This window comes from Gossypium hirsutum, chromosome D03 (genome assembly GCF_007990345.1).
Source record: "Gossypium hirsutum isolate 1008001.06 chromosome D03, Gossypium_hirsutum_v2.1, whole genome shotgun sequence".
Lineage (NCBI taxonomy): Eukaryota > Viridiplantae > Streptophyta > Magnoliopsida > Malvales > Malvaceae > Gossypium > Gossypium hirsutum.
In genome coordinates, this window is record NC_053439.1 from 42,005,060 (window position 1) to 42,019,051 (window position 13,992).

Consider the following 13,992-nt stretch of genomic DNA (forward strand, 5'->3'; position numbering starts at 1 on the left):
ACTTCATATTTACTTATTCTTACTAAATTAATAATATTTTCTACTCATTTGTCAGATTTAGTGATCTCGAATCACCATTCTGACACCACTGAAAATTCAGGCCATTACAAAGAATTTGGGAAATTTCATGATTTAGGGATTTTAGAAGTTGGGAAGAAAGTATCGAATTTGGGGGTTTGGGGATTTAAGGTTTTTTATGATTATTAAATTTGTTTAATTTTTTTGCCACGTTAGCTTATTTATTTTAATGTCAGCCACGTCATCAGTCAACTCGAACGCCACATAGACCAATTTTTTTGACCGGCTGTTGACTAATGGTCAGCTGACGGTAACCGTTTCAACTGGGTTGATGTCTGAAAAATCCATTACGTGAAGGGCCAATTTCAGGAAAAAAAAGGTTAGGGGCATATATCCAAAAACCGCCAAAGATTGAGGGCTTTTTTGCAATTATGCCTTATAATTATTCAGTACCATCCCCTCAATAAACTTTTGAGCTACCTCAGGTGTTTTGTTATTCAATGTTCCGCCAGTTACTGCATCAATCATCTGTCTAGTCAAATGATTCAAACAATTGTAAAAAGTTTGAACTTGGAGCCACAAAAGTAGGCCATTGTGAGAACACCTTCTCAAAAAATCCTCAAATCTCTCCCATGTATCATAAAGAGTCTCAATATCAAACTGAACAAAAGAAGATATGTCATTCCTCAACTTAGCTTTGTTAGCTGGTGGAAAATATTTTAACAAAAACTTTTCAATAATTTGAGTCTAAGTCGTGATAGAATCTCGCAACAATAAATTTAACCACTGTTTTGCCTTACTTCTTAAAGAGAATGGGAACAACCGTAAGCGTATGGCGTCATCAGTAGTGCCATTGATCTTAAATTGGTTGCAAATCTCTAGAAAGTTAGCCAAATGAGTATTTAGATCTTCATCTTGCAAACCATCAAACTAAACCTATTGTTATACCATCTGAATTGTGTTCAACTTCAGCTCAAAATTGTTTGTAGCAATAGTTGGTCTCACAATACTCGATTCAGCCCCAATCAGAATGGACTTAGCATATTCAAACATAGTACGAGGAGTAGGAGGTGTAGAAAGCTGCTGATTATTTTGATTATCACTCATCTCCACAGTAATATCCTTTTTCTCTTGATCATCTACTATATTTTGTTGATTTTTCCTTGTTTCTCTAACTTTTCTACGATTCTGCGAGCACTCTTTTCAACTTCACTATAAAAAATTAATGGTTCCGACAGGTTCCCTCTAGTTATAAACTAAAAGAACCTGTAAGAATCAAACAAACGAAAAAAATTAGAATGTAAAAATTAAATTCAAAACAAAAATATTAAAATAAAATTAAAAAGGGTTAAATTAATAGAAATAAAGTTTTCCTAATATTTTAGTCCCTGGTAACGACGCCAAAAAATTGATTGCAATTGTAAACCAACTAAAAATCTGACTAAGGCAAGTGCTCCTATCAATTAATAATATAGTTACGGTAAGCAAAGATATTGTTCCCACGAAGAATATCTTTCTAGTGATTACTGTCTTTCTATTATTTAATCGACAAATTGGAGTGATTGATTAAAACTAAAATTAACTAAATTAATTAACTAAAGAACACGACAAAGAACAAATCAAGAAAATAATTGAAAAATAACCAAGAAGCGAAACAAGACCCAGAAAGGAATTCACCTAGACTTCATCTGTCACTACCAATCTAAATTACGCAATTTCTTCACTTAGTATCTTGATCCATAGAAATCCCTAAATTATGTTAATATCTCTCTTCAAGACTAAGAGCAACTAGCTCTAGGTTGATTAATTGAAATTTCTTTCTAATTAAAACACTTATTATCGCATTAACTCGATCTATAGATTCCCCTATTAGATTTGACTCTAAACCAATAGATTTATGTCATCCTATTTCTAGGTTTGCATGCAACTCCACTCAATTAAGCTAGATCTACTCTTAAATAGGGTCTATTCCTTTTCTAATTTAAGCACATCAAACATGGATTAATAGCCTAGAAATATTAAACCAAGAATTAAGCACACATAATTGAGAACAAGATTCAAATATTTATTGCGTAAAAATAGAAATCAAATAACAGAATCCATCATAGGGTTCATTTCCTTAGTTATTTGAAAAATTAGTTCATGATAGCAAATAAAAACATCCCAAAGGCAGTATAACCACAAGAAACAAAGAAACTCATAATAAACTTCAAAGAAATCAAAAGGAGATCTTTAATGTTGAAGGAAACCTACTTTAGATTCAGCTTCAGTTGTGTTTTTCGAGTTATTTTCTTGAGTATTCTATGACGGCTCACTCCTCTTTTCTTATCTTTGTCATATACATGTCTTAAAATACTCGAAAAACCTAAAAAACATGTTTTCCTATAGGTTTGGAGTACGATTCGCGATTTCCACACGGTTTGGCACATGGTTGTGTGGTAGCCTGTGTGGCTGACATGGCCGTGTGTCTAGCTCGTGTGGAATGGCCCAGCCCGTGTGGCTCCTGAAACTTTCTTCGATTTTTGCTTTTTTTTTCACTCATTTTGCTCCGAAATGCTCTCCTAAGTATAAAAACATGAATTTAAAGGATTAAGAGCATAAAATTCACCATTAACATCGAATAATCTCCCAAAAACACATTAAGAATGATGTTAAAATATGTTACTTTTAGCACCTATCATACAACTAATAGAGATAATAACTTGTGCATATTAAAATAAAAATTATAAAATATATCAAAAATAAAACTTTGGTTTAGTGATAAATTTAATATTTTACTAATCTAATTTGCGCGGATTCAAATCCCACCATATGCAAATTTTAATTAGTTTTTGTTAAAATAAAAAGACTAAAATACCCTTGAATGGTATAGCTTTTTTAATTAGGGAAGGATATTTCCATAATTTTCCAACTGAGTTGGTCACTCGATTGAGGATGACACCAACTCAATAAAACACTTAATAAATAGTAAGTATTGATATACAATTGATGAAGATATTAACTTGTGCATATTAAAATAAAGATGTCTAAAATATATTAAAATGAAGCTTTGGTTGAGTGGTAAATTTAAGGATTTTTTAATCTAATTGGCACGTGTTTAAATCCTACCATATGCATATTTTAATTGTTTTTCTTAAAATGAAAAGATTAAACTACCCTCAAATAATATAACTTATTTTAATTATAGGATGATATTTCCATAATTTCCTAACTGGGTTGGTGACTTGGTTGAGGGAGCCACTAGCTCAATAAAAATACTTAATAAATAGTAAGTATAGATACAATTGATGTAGGTAATAAAATGTGAATAATAAAATTAAAATGTATAAAAATATTAAAATAAAGTTTTAGTTAAGTCATAAATTAAACATTTTGTTTGGTTTAGGTTCAAATCCCACCGTATACGGATTTTTATTTGCCTTTTTAAATAAAAGGATTAAAGTACTATTGAATAATATAATTTATTTTAATTATAAAAATTTTCTTAACCATGACCTTATTGAGGGTGACATCAACTTAGTTAAGAGTTTAAATAATAATATAGATATACATTTAATAGAAGTAATAAAATGTGCATAATTAAAATTAAAATATATTAAAATATTAAAATAAAATTTTAGTTGAGTGGTAAATTAAAAGCTTTATTAGTGTAAGTGATTTCAAGTTTAAATCCCATCATATGTATATTTTTATTCTTTTTTAAATGAAAAGACTAAAATACCCTCGAATAATAAACTTATTTAAAATAAAAAAGACTAAAGTACCCTCAAGTAACATAATTTATTTTAATTATAAAAAATATATGTTATTTAATACCTGAGCTGGTGATGCAATTAAAAGTAAAAATCAATTCAATAAAACATTTAAATAATAGCATATATATTTAAACATCAATTATCAGATTATTTGCTATGACTAGAATTTGTCACTAGTAAGAAAAATATTATTTCACATATGGGGTGAATTCACAAATTTTTTTTGTGGGTATTAAAATTAAATCGTATATTTTTATGATAGTAAAAATATAATTTTAATATTTTAATATATAATTTTTAAAAGATTAAATCAAATTTTTATTATTTTTGAAAGGTAAAAATGTAATTTTATATTTACTATTTAAAATTTTATAAATTATAAAGGGCCTAAATAGAAAATTTTCCATTACTGTTGATATATATATATTATATTTTCAAAAACAATAAAATGTAAATTTTTAATTTTTTTAAATAATGATAATTTAATTAGGATTTGTAAGTGGATAATTTGTTTGGATAATTTTAATAAAATATTATATAAAAAGTTGCAACTTGACTGACGTGGAACAAAGTCGGAAGATATATTACATTTTGCTATATTCTTGTAAATATTCTTTTATATATTCCTTGTACTAAAATTTTGTTTGATATATTTAAAAATAAAAATTCCTACTCCAACCTTTTAAAGTTTTTAATTAAAATTAATATATTATTTAATATTTGAATTTAACTTGAATATTTAATTTAATACTTAAACCAAATAACAAAATAAATATTTAATACATATATTCTAATAAAAAAATTACTATATTAAACATTAAAAATAAAAATTCATATATCAAATTTATAAAACTTATATACTAAAATAAAGCTTAAAGCAAAATTGACATAAAAAAAGAAAAAAAAACCTTTTATAAATCTTGGAACTACCCTTTCATATAGTAACTGTTTGATTATCCTCCGCCCAAATAACGCCTCATTACAGCTGTCTTTTCCCTATATATACACCCACCCCTTGTGTGTCTCTTGGGAAAGGCAGTCTTTTATTTTTCCTTCTCTTTCTCATTCTTTCTTCAATTAATAACCAATCAAAGTGCTCTCTTTGCTTTTCCCTGTTTTATAAGTCATCGAACTGTTGTTTTTCTTGATCTCTCCATCATTCCCGTTTCTGGGTTTTTTTGTTTTTTTTTTTTGAGTTTTTAGTAGGTAGCCATGAATGCTCTTGCTGCAACCAACCGCAATTTCCGACTGGCGTCTCGTTTACTTGGGTTAGACTCTAAGCTTGAAAAGAGTCTTCTGATCCCTTTTAGAGAAATCAAGGTATTTGCTAGAAAATTTTCTCTATTTTGGTTATGAGTTGTTATGTTCTGATTGGAATTTTCATTTTTGTGATCAGGTGGAGTGCACGATTCCCAAGGACGATGGAACCTTGGCGACTTACGTTGGATTTAGGATCCAACATGATAATGCTCGTGGCCCGATGAAAGGTGGAATCAGATATCATCCTGAGGTGATCACTTTTCTTCTGTTGGTTTTTTTTTTTGTCTTTTATGTTTTTTGTTTTATGATCTTGTTTGTTTCTTTATGCTCGAAGACGGCCATTCGCTCTACTTTAGTTTGTTTGTAGGCTGTAGCCATACTTATTATAGAAACAAAAGACAATCCTTTGTTTAATGATTTTTCAATTTTGTTGATTGACATTTCATTGTTTGTTAAATCAACTTTACACCTTTTTTTTCAAATAATTTAATGTCCGTGGAGTTACAATGCTGTGATCTTTAGTTTCCTGTTAGAGCTTTTCTGATAAGATTCTTCTGCACCCTTTAAAAAGTAATCTTTTAAGGCCAGTAATGATAATAATGGAAAATCTAAACCTTGGCATCTTAGGAATTAGAGGAGAATATCATCTTAGGCCCTGACGCTGTTAGTGAAATTTAGTCATTACGTGATACATAATTAAACATTTGATTTATTTCCTCTGTTCTAAATTTCAACATGGAGTTTCAATTGTGTGTATCTGTGATTGACCTTACATCATACGTGGGATTCACAATCTATGTGTGTTGATTTTGCTTAAGGTCGAGCCCGATGAAGTAAATGCCCTGGCTCAACTAATGACATGGAAGACGGCTGTAGCAGACATTCCTTACGGCGGTGCAAAAGGTGGCATTGGATGCAATCCTAGGGATTTAAGTAAGAGTGAATTGGAACGTCTAACTCGCGTCTTCACTCAAAAGATCCATGATCTTATCGGTATACATACAGATGTTCCTGCACCAGACATGGGGACTAATGCACAGGTTATACAGTCCTCCCTTTTATGTTTCGTTTTTCATGCACTTCCTTTCGGTTTCTAAATCACAAATTTATTAAATAAGCATACTAAGAATAAATATGTACAGACCATGGCATGGATTCTGGATGAATACTCTAAGTTCCATGGACACTCACCAGCTGTTGTCACAGGAAAGCCTATAGTAAGTGCTAAAGACAGATTTTATACTTGTAATATGATGTTTGATTAGCAATAATTGGGTAGAATAACAAAATCTAGATATGCTTATACTGGGAATTGTAGGATCTAGGTGGATCACTAGGCAGGGAGGCTGCAACTGGCCGTGGTGTTGTATATGCAACTGAAGCTTTACTTGCTGAATATGGGAAGTCAATTAAGGGAATGACCTTTGGTATCCAGGTATATTTCGACATGAACCATTACATGGTTAAAATACCTTTCCCTTTGAGGTGCTTCAGAACTTCCTTTCTTAATGTTTATATTATTCGCAGGGTTTTGGTAATGTTGGGTCTTGGGCATCAAGGCTCATACATGAGAAGGGTGGTAAGGTTATTGCTGTGAGTGACATAACTGGCGCTCTTAAGAACACAAACGGAATTGATATACCAGAACTGCTAAAGCATAAAGAAGCTACTGGAAGTTTGAAAAGCTTCAATGGTGGAGATTCCATGGATCCAAATGAACTGCTTGTACATGAATGTGATGTTCTCATCCCGTGTGCCTTAGGTGGAGTCCTTAACAGGTTAGGATCCATTGCTGAGCATCTTGGTCCTATAAACTATTGCGCGGTCTGCTGTATGTTACCATATTTTGATTTCATCTAATTAGACTTTTCTTCTAATTTGTCCTTAATTGGTATCATCTTATATCCCCATGAACTGCTTTGCATTGGGGTTGTCTTGCATATTTACTTATTTTCTACTCTTTTAAAGGGAAAATGCTGCAGATGTGAAGGCAAAGTTTATAATAGAGGCAGCAAACCATCCTACAGATCCAGAAGCAGATGAGGTAAATACCCTCCCCCCCCCCCCGTTTTCTGGTATACTATAGGTGGAAGCAAAATCTGATCCAAAATTTCGATATTGCAGATTCTATCAAAGAAAGGAGTAATAATACTACCCGATATATATGCAAATGCAGGAGGGGTGACTGTCAGCTACTTTGAGTGGGTTCAGGTAATGGACTTTCCTTGAAAAAAGCACAAAAAATACGTCTAATCTGTTTCCCTGCATCTTACTTCTAAACCTTTCAAAAGCAAAACAATTATAACTACTAAAGAATTCATCAGTATGTACGATTGCCGTATTGTTTAAGAAAATGTTACTTTTGCGCTGCTTACTTGATCTCTGGTGGTTAATGGACTGCTGACGTTGGGACAATTGGTTAATGGGGGAGGATAGTATAGCATGTCATTAATTTTTCATCTGATTTGGCAGAACATCCAAGGTTTCATGTGGGATGAGGAGAAAGTGAACCAGGAGCTGAAGAAATACATGACTAAAGCTTTTCATAACATCAAGAACATGTGCCAGTCGCACGACTGCAATCTCCGGATGGGTGCATTTACACTTGGGGTGAACCGTGTTGCCCGTGCAACTATCCTGAGAGGATGGGAAGCATAAACGCCTCCCTTCCGGCTTTTATTTCTCTTAGTTTATAGTCTCCATTGAAAAGCACAAGCAATAACTTTCAAGAATTCTTAGCTTACCCCTCCAAAGCTTTTTTTAACTTTTTATGGTTCTCCCATTTATCCTTATATTTATTAGGGGGGATACCTGTACCAGCTTTGTATTTGGAATAGTCCCATTCAATGTGTTCAATATTCTTTCAACTTTGGGGTTGAATTATTATTATTATTTTCCATGCAATTGTAAGTTCCGTTTCGTTTCAAGTGACGTGTTCATATTATCAAATTAAATACAATTTTACTTTACCATTGTTATTTTTTCTTTTGGCACAAATTATTAAATCATTAATAAAATATATCATATGGTTGTCACAAAAGACACTTTTATACACCTATTGATTTAACCTCAGTGAGAATTGAGAATTAATTTTTTTTTTTAAAAGAGAACCATCTTTAATAAAAGCTCGGCTGAATAATTTTTTACTTTGGAAAAGGGAATTATCTTTAATAAAAGTTGAATTAAAGCCAAATATATAATTGACCCCGGCATCATCTAGAAGTAGACGAATTGAGTTACCAAGAGGATAGTGCAAATACTAAACAAGTCATTGAAAGAAATATTATCTGAAAGAGGGAAGGTTGAAAATTATTCCTCAAATGAGCTAGTGCATCCGCTGATTTGTTCCCTTTACAAAAGACATGAGTCATCGAGATAGAACTCATAGAACGAGGGAGTGTCCTTTAATCATCAATCAAAGGAAATAGCAAAATATTACAATTAGAGACTCTCTTCATAAAGTAAATCAGTAGTAGCACCCACTTCAATGAAATATAAGTTCTTAGGCTAAGATGAGTCCATCTCACAAAGCCCAAAGTTCTGCTACTACGTTAGTTGCTTTAAGGATATGACAGAAAGAATCTGTAACACCCTATACCCGGTTCGGTCGTTGGACCCGAGCTACAGGATGCTACAGAAGATAACAAAACAAATACATGTAAATCTGACATTTAGCAATCAAAACAATCATTAAAACGTTCATAACTCAAGTATGCAATGATTTACACATCAATCTGATTCCTAAACAAGCTTATGAAAGCTCTTAAAACATCCCAAAAATAAATAGGGACATAATTGTAAATTTAACAAAATATATAAAAAATTTCAGTAAACAGGGGTCACACGGTCATGTTGCCAGGCCATGTAACAAACTATGGCCGTGTAGACCTAATTGTAAAACTTTGCCAACATTGTCACAGCAATGTGGCTGGGCCATGTGAGAGATTGAGACCATGTCAACATTAATGCATCTAAATTACCAATGGCACACGGCCGTGTCAACCAACCATGTGAGACACACGGTCGTGTGTCAAATCGTGTGTGCAAGAAAATGCACCTAATGTGCAAATTTGGTTCAACCTTATACAAAGACCTATAATGCATTCCTTTACTAACATCAACACCTGCTTAAATAGGCACATTTCATGCCCAAAATATAACTTATAAAGCATTCCTAAATGTCTAACAAATATGCCACAATTGGCACCGTAATTGTAACAATCTGTTTTCAGTTAAATCAGACAGTAGTTTCGGAACCACAAAATCGAGTCCGGAAGAAAATTTATTTTAATATCGATTACATGTTTAATTGGATGTAAAGGACCAAATTGCATAAAGTGCAAAAGTTGAATTCTAGTAGCTAAAAGGATCAAATAGCTATGGAATTTAAAATTGGATGTCTTTATATGGCAAATAGATGATAAATTCATTAAAGAAAAGGACTAAATTGGAAAGTTAAAATAATAAAAGATGATAAATGATTTAATAATAAAAATATCATCATATTTATCATCTTTCCTAAAATCAAAGACATGGAAACCCTAGCTATGGTGTTGAGCTTTGAGCAAGCTTATTTTGCTTAGTTGGGTAAGTATTCTTGTCCCATTTTTAATGATTTTTATGTTTTCGAGATCGTAATAGGTTAATTTATCTATCTTAGGGATTAATTTGCAATGTTATCAAAGTATTAGGGTTTTTCCATGGATGAATATAGTAGAATTATGAAGTTTTATAGTATAAAATGAAAGGTTGTTGATAGATAAACAACTTGTGTAAAGTGAAGTTTGATGAAATTGTGATTTAGGGACTAAATTGTAAAGATGAAAAAATTCATGGAAAAATTATGAATTTTATGAAATACATGGACTGCTAGTGTTATATGTAAAAATTGTCTAGGCTTGGAATAAGGATTAAATTGTATGAATTTCATTTTTCGAGCCTAGGAATGAAATTGTAATTAATTAAAAGTATAGGGGCAAAATGGTAATTTTTCCAAAGATGTGAATTGGATTGAATTGAATATAAATTGATGTTAAATTCATTCTTATAGATACGGATAGATCAAATACGGAGTTAGATTGTGGAAAAGAGAAAGTAACGGATTAGTAGTTTTTGTGTACACGAACATTGTCAAGGTAAGTTCGTGTAACTAAATTGAGAATTTATATGTGTTAATTGAATTGTATGTATGTGATTGCATTGCCATGTATATGAAATTAATCACATATCCGACGATGACCGCCAAGTATTAAGTCCCGTTTGAATAAATGAAAATTCGATGCATACAGGGTTCCCAAATTGGTTATGGTCCTGCATGTGTTGCGGACACACCACAGCTCGCAAGAGCATCCCGTTATTAGCTCTCATGAGCATCCCAATATTGGCTCTCTTAAGCTTCTTACTGTACGGCTCTCACAAGTTTCCCGTTAATAGGTCTTATAAGCATCCTGATTGGTTGTGATCCTGCATGTGTTGTGGACACACCGCAGCTCTTATGAGCGTCCTGATTAATGACCCTCTGGAGCTTCTCGCTATTGGCTCGCACGAGCTTCCCAATTATGGCTCGCATGAGCTTCCCGATTATGGCTCTCATGAGCTTCCCATTATATAGCTCGAATGAGCTTCCCGTTACATGGCTCGAGAGAGAGAGCTTCCCATTTACGTGCTCGTATGAACATTCCTGAATATGAATTGACGGATGATACATAAATTGACGGATTATAGTTTTGTACACTTTGTGTGTACTACCCGTCTATCCATCGATATTTTAAATGGTTCAACGGGTAAAGTTTTGATATGAAGTAACATGAGTTCAAAGTGAACTATTACCTGTGTATACCTGAATTATATGGAAATGATATTATTTGATATATATATTGAAGTATGATATGCCTGATACAAGTATGTGAACCATGTTAAATGATTAAGTTCATCCATTATTATGATTTATTACATATGATTACTTGGCTAATGTGATATGGATATGTGTTAGGCTATGGCCAAGATGGTTTGGAATATATGTTTGTATGCTTACCTTATATATGAAATAATGGTAAGTTAAATTCCATGTTATACGAACTTATTAAGCATTAAATGCTTACTTTGTTTTATTTCCTCTGTTTTATAGTAATTCGGAAGCTCGTTGGATTGGAAGCTTGGCGGAGATATCTCACACTATCCATCGACCCATTTCGATATATATAAAAAACTAATTTTGGTTATAATGGAATGTATAGGGTAATTTGGCCAATGTTGGCTTAAAAGTATTTTGTTATAAATAGCCATTGGAATGACTTGAGTTGGACATATTTTTGTTATATATATATGTGTGTGGCCTCATCATGTTCGTTGTGTTTGGTGTGGTTGACTGATGGATAGTTTATGGGCATGTTGATGTGTGAGATGAGATAGTATATTTGGTATAAGTAAGCAAATAGATGTTTTGATTAATATGGTAAATTTGAATACTAAGATATATGTGGTATATGACATGTTTAAGACTTGGTTTTGGATTGATTTGAATGCCTTAATATTGGTTTGTGAATATGTTAAAGTGTTAACGTAGGTCGAAGAAAAATTTGGGTGAGAAATGTGGCTTGAAAATGACCTATTTTCGTCCACATGGGCAGAGACACGGGCGTGTGTCTCAACCGTGTGTGACACACGGCCTCGCACACAAGTGTGTGGTTTGGCTGTGTGTCCCCTGCATCTTTAAAATTGCAAAACAGAATGCTCAGATATTATCACACGGCCTAGCACACGAGCGTGTGGCTTGGCCGTGTGACCCAAGTTTGAGAGCACCCTAATTTGGACACGGGCTAGGACATGGCCGTGTGTCCCTATCTTGAATGCCCACACGGCCTGTTCACACGGGCGTGTGTCCCCTGCATCTTGGGAAAATCTTGATATTTTGTGAAAATTCTCTGAGTACCCGGTTTAGTCCCGACTTGTTTCTAATGCATATTTTAGGCCTCAAGGGCTCATATAAGGGACAATATGTTTGATTTTGATCGATTTCTGATATGAATGTGAAATGATATGAAATGTCTGTAGTTAATCTGTAAACTTCGGTAATGCTCCGTAACCCTGTTTCGGTGATGGATATGGGTTAAGGGTGTTACAGTAATCAACTAAACTATTTCAATCCATTCACTTATAATTTATGCATTCATCCAACTATAACATTCTAAATCACTTAGCACACATTCGAGCTAGTCATACACATCTTCGTTTCATATGAGCATAATTATAGTTCAACTTACCGAAACAATCCCATAAACTTGTTTTAATACAATACCTAAATAAACATACAAAAATGGGAAAATTCATAAATTTGAACACCAAACACACATACACACATTTATATATGTCACACCTATTACATGTCACTTATAACCGAACCAAGATGAACCAAAGATTACCAACAGAGATGTTAGATAGTGTGAGCCTTTGGAAATGATCCGATAGCCAAGTTCCAGAAGACAAGAAAATAAAATGGGGTAAGCATTGACATGCTTAGTAAGTTCATAGGTACATAAACAATAGTCTTACATTAGATTCACATTTAAGTAAATAGAATTAACTAGTTTAAGTCACTTTCTTGTCAAAACATTTTATAACAGTAAGGTGAGTATATCATGAATTAAATCATATAATCTTCCCAAATCCATTCAATACAATACATAACAGTATCACTCAGTCAAACTATAAAACCTATAAATCAAGTTAATCAATTGATCAAATCCATTTTTAAACACGTTCTTTTCAACTCGTTACATACATAATCATATATCTTTTTCTTTTAAACATATAGCACTGTCACCACATATAACAAGTACAAAGCGAGTATTTCATACATGTAAACTATAAACATTCCAGTCATTTTATCGTTCCCAAACAACCTTTAAGTACATACTTATCATTCATTCAATTTTATCAACTAACATTTCAATAGTCGTACAAACATATCATTTCCAAACAACTCATGAAATCAATCAATATACTTTCTTTTAATAGGTAACTCGATGAACTATAGCAAAATAATTTGGATATTCAGTTATCCACCCAAAACACGCCAGAATGCTCAAATGAGCTAAACCAACCAAGAACACGTCTGGGCACTAAGTGCCAAGCCCGACAGCTAACATACCTCTAGAAGCACACCTGGGCACTAAGTCCTAAGCCCGAAGGCTAAACATCCTCTCCCAGAAACACGCTTGAATCACTATAAATAGAACTCGACAATCCGCAACAAATGTTGGATATCGGCATATTCAATGAACATATAAACATATCATTTGTCATCATCTCATCTCAATCAAACCCGTACAACACATGATATAACTCAATTGACATGTCGATCGTATCCTAATCATTTATTGCGTTCAAATAGGCATTTAAACAAGATTCATAATATTTATAAATCATGGGAACTTCCATGTTCACAGTACACATGCTGTAAACAAGTCACATTCATTCTGAGTCCATTTAAATCAAGTTTCACAAGTATTCTACAATTTTTAGATAAGTCCTTTCTCAACTTGGTATTAGTTTATAGCATTTCAAGTTCCAAGCAATATAAATAAATATAAATACACAATTCACCAACAATCAATACATGAATGTACATTTCTATACACTATGAACTTGCCTAATGTATTTGGATAACAAGTTGATTTCTAGGGATTATTTTGCAATTTTTCTTTTTTCCCGATTTTCCTCCGTACGATTCAATCCTTGATCCATATGATAATTCATTTCAAATTATCAAATTTTATCACTTTAAAAAATCTCATTTCATGAATATAATATCTTTTATTCATTTTTCACTATTTTCCTAAAATTTTGTATTTTATTCAATTTAGTCCCTAAAGCCAAAACTATTATATCTTTTAAATGCCAGCTCTGATTTTCAATCCAATTACAAATTCATCATTGTAAAACCTTCTAAAAAATAATT

At 32.4% G+C, this 13,992-nt stretch overlaps 1 protein-coding gene and 1 non-coding gene across 2 annotated transcripts; both read left to right on the forward strand.

Moving 5' to 3' along the window:
* The first annotated feature begins 604 nt into the window (after nucleotides 1–604).
* LOC121215712 (small nucleolar RNA R71) lies at nucleotides 605–711 on the forward strand. Its single transcript, XR_005911688.1, has one exon. It is a non-coding gene; the product is annotated as a small nucleolar RNA R71 (small nucleolar RNA).
* Nucleotides 712–4,797: 4,086 nt separating this feature from the next.
* On the forward strand, nucleotides 4,798–8,002 carry LOC107949690 (glutamate dehydrogenase 2). The gene is made up of 9 exons (XM_016884425.2): nucleotides 4,798–5,093; nucleotides 5,170–5,283; nucleotides 5,852–6,073; nucleotides 6,176–6,250; nucleotides 6,352–6,468; nucleotides 6,561–6,811; nucleotides 7,002–7,077; nucleotides 7,158–7,244; nucleotides 7,506–8,002. Exons 1-9 carry the CDS (start codon nucleotides 4,986–4,988, stop codon nucleotides 7,689–7,691), a joined length of 1,236 nt encoding a protein of 411 aa, XP_016739914.1. The 5' UTR covers nucleotides 4,798–4,985; the 3' UTR covers nucleotides 7,692–8,002.
* The last annotated feature ends 5,990 nt before the right edge of the window (nucleotides 8,003–13,992 follow it).

Coding starts and splice junctions, on each gene's coding strand:
- LOC107949690 (XM_016884425.2), top strand. CDS start 4,986: ATGAATGCTCTTGCTGCAACCAACCGCAATTTCCGACTGGCGTCTCGT. Junction 5,094..5,169: donor TCCCTTTTAGAGAAATCAAG/GTATTTGCTAGA, acceptor TTTTGTGATCAG/GTGGAGTGCACGATTCCCAA. Junction 7,245..7,505: donor GCTACTTTGAGTGGGTTCAG/GTAATGGACTTT, acceptor CTGATTTGGCAG/AACATCCAAGGTTTCATGTG.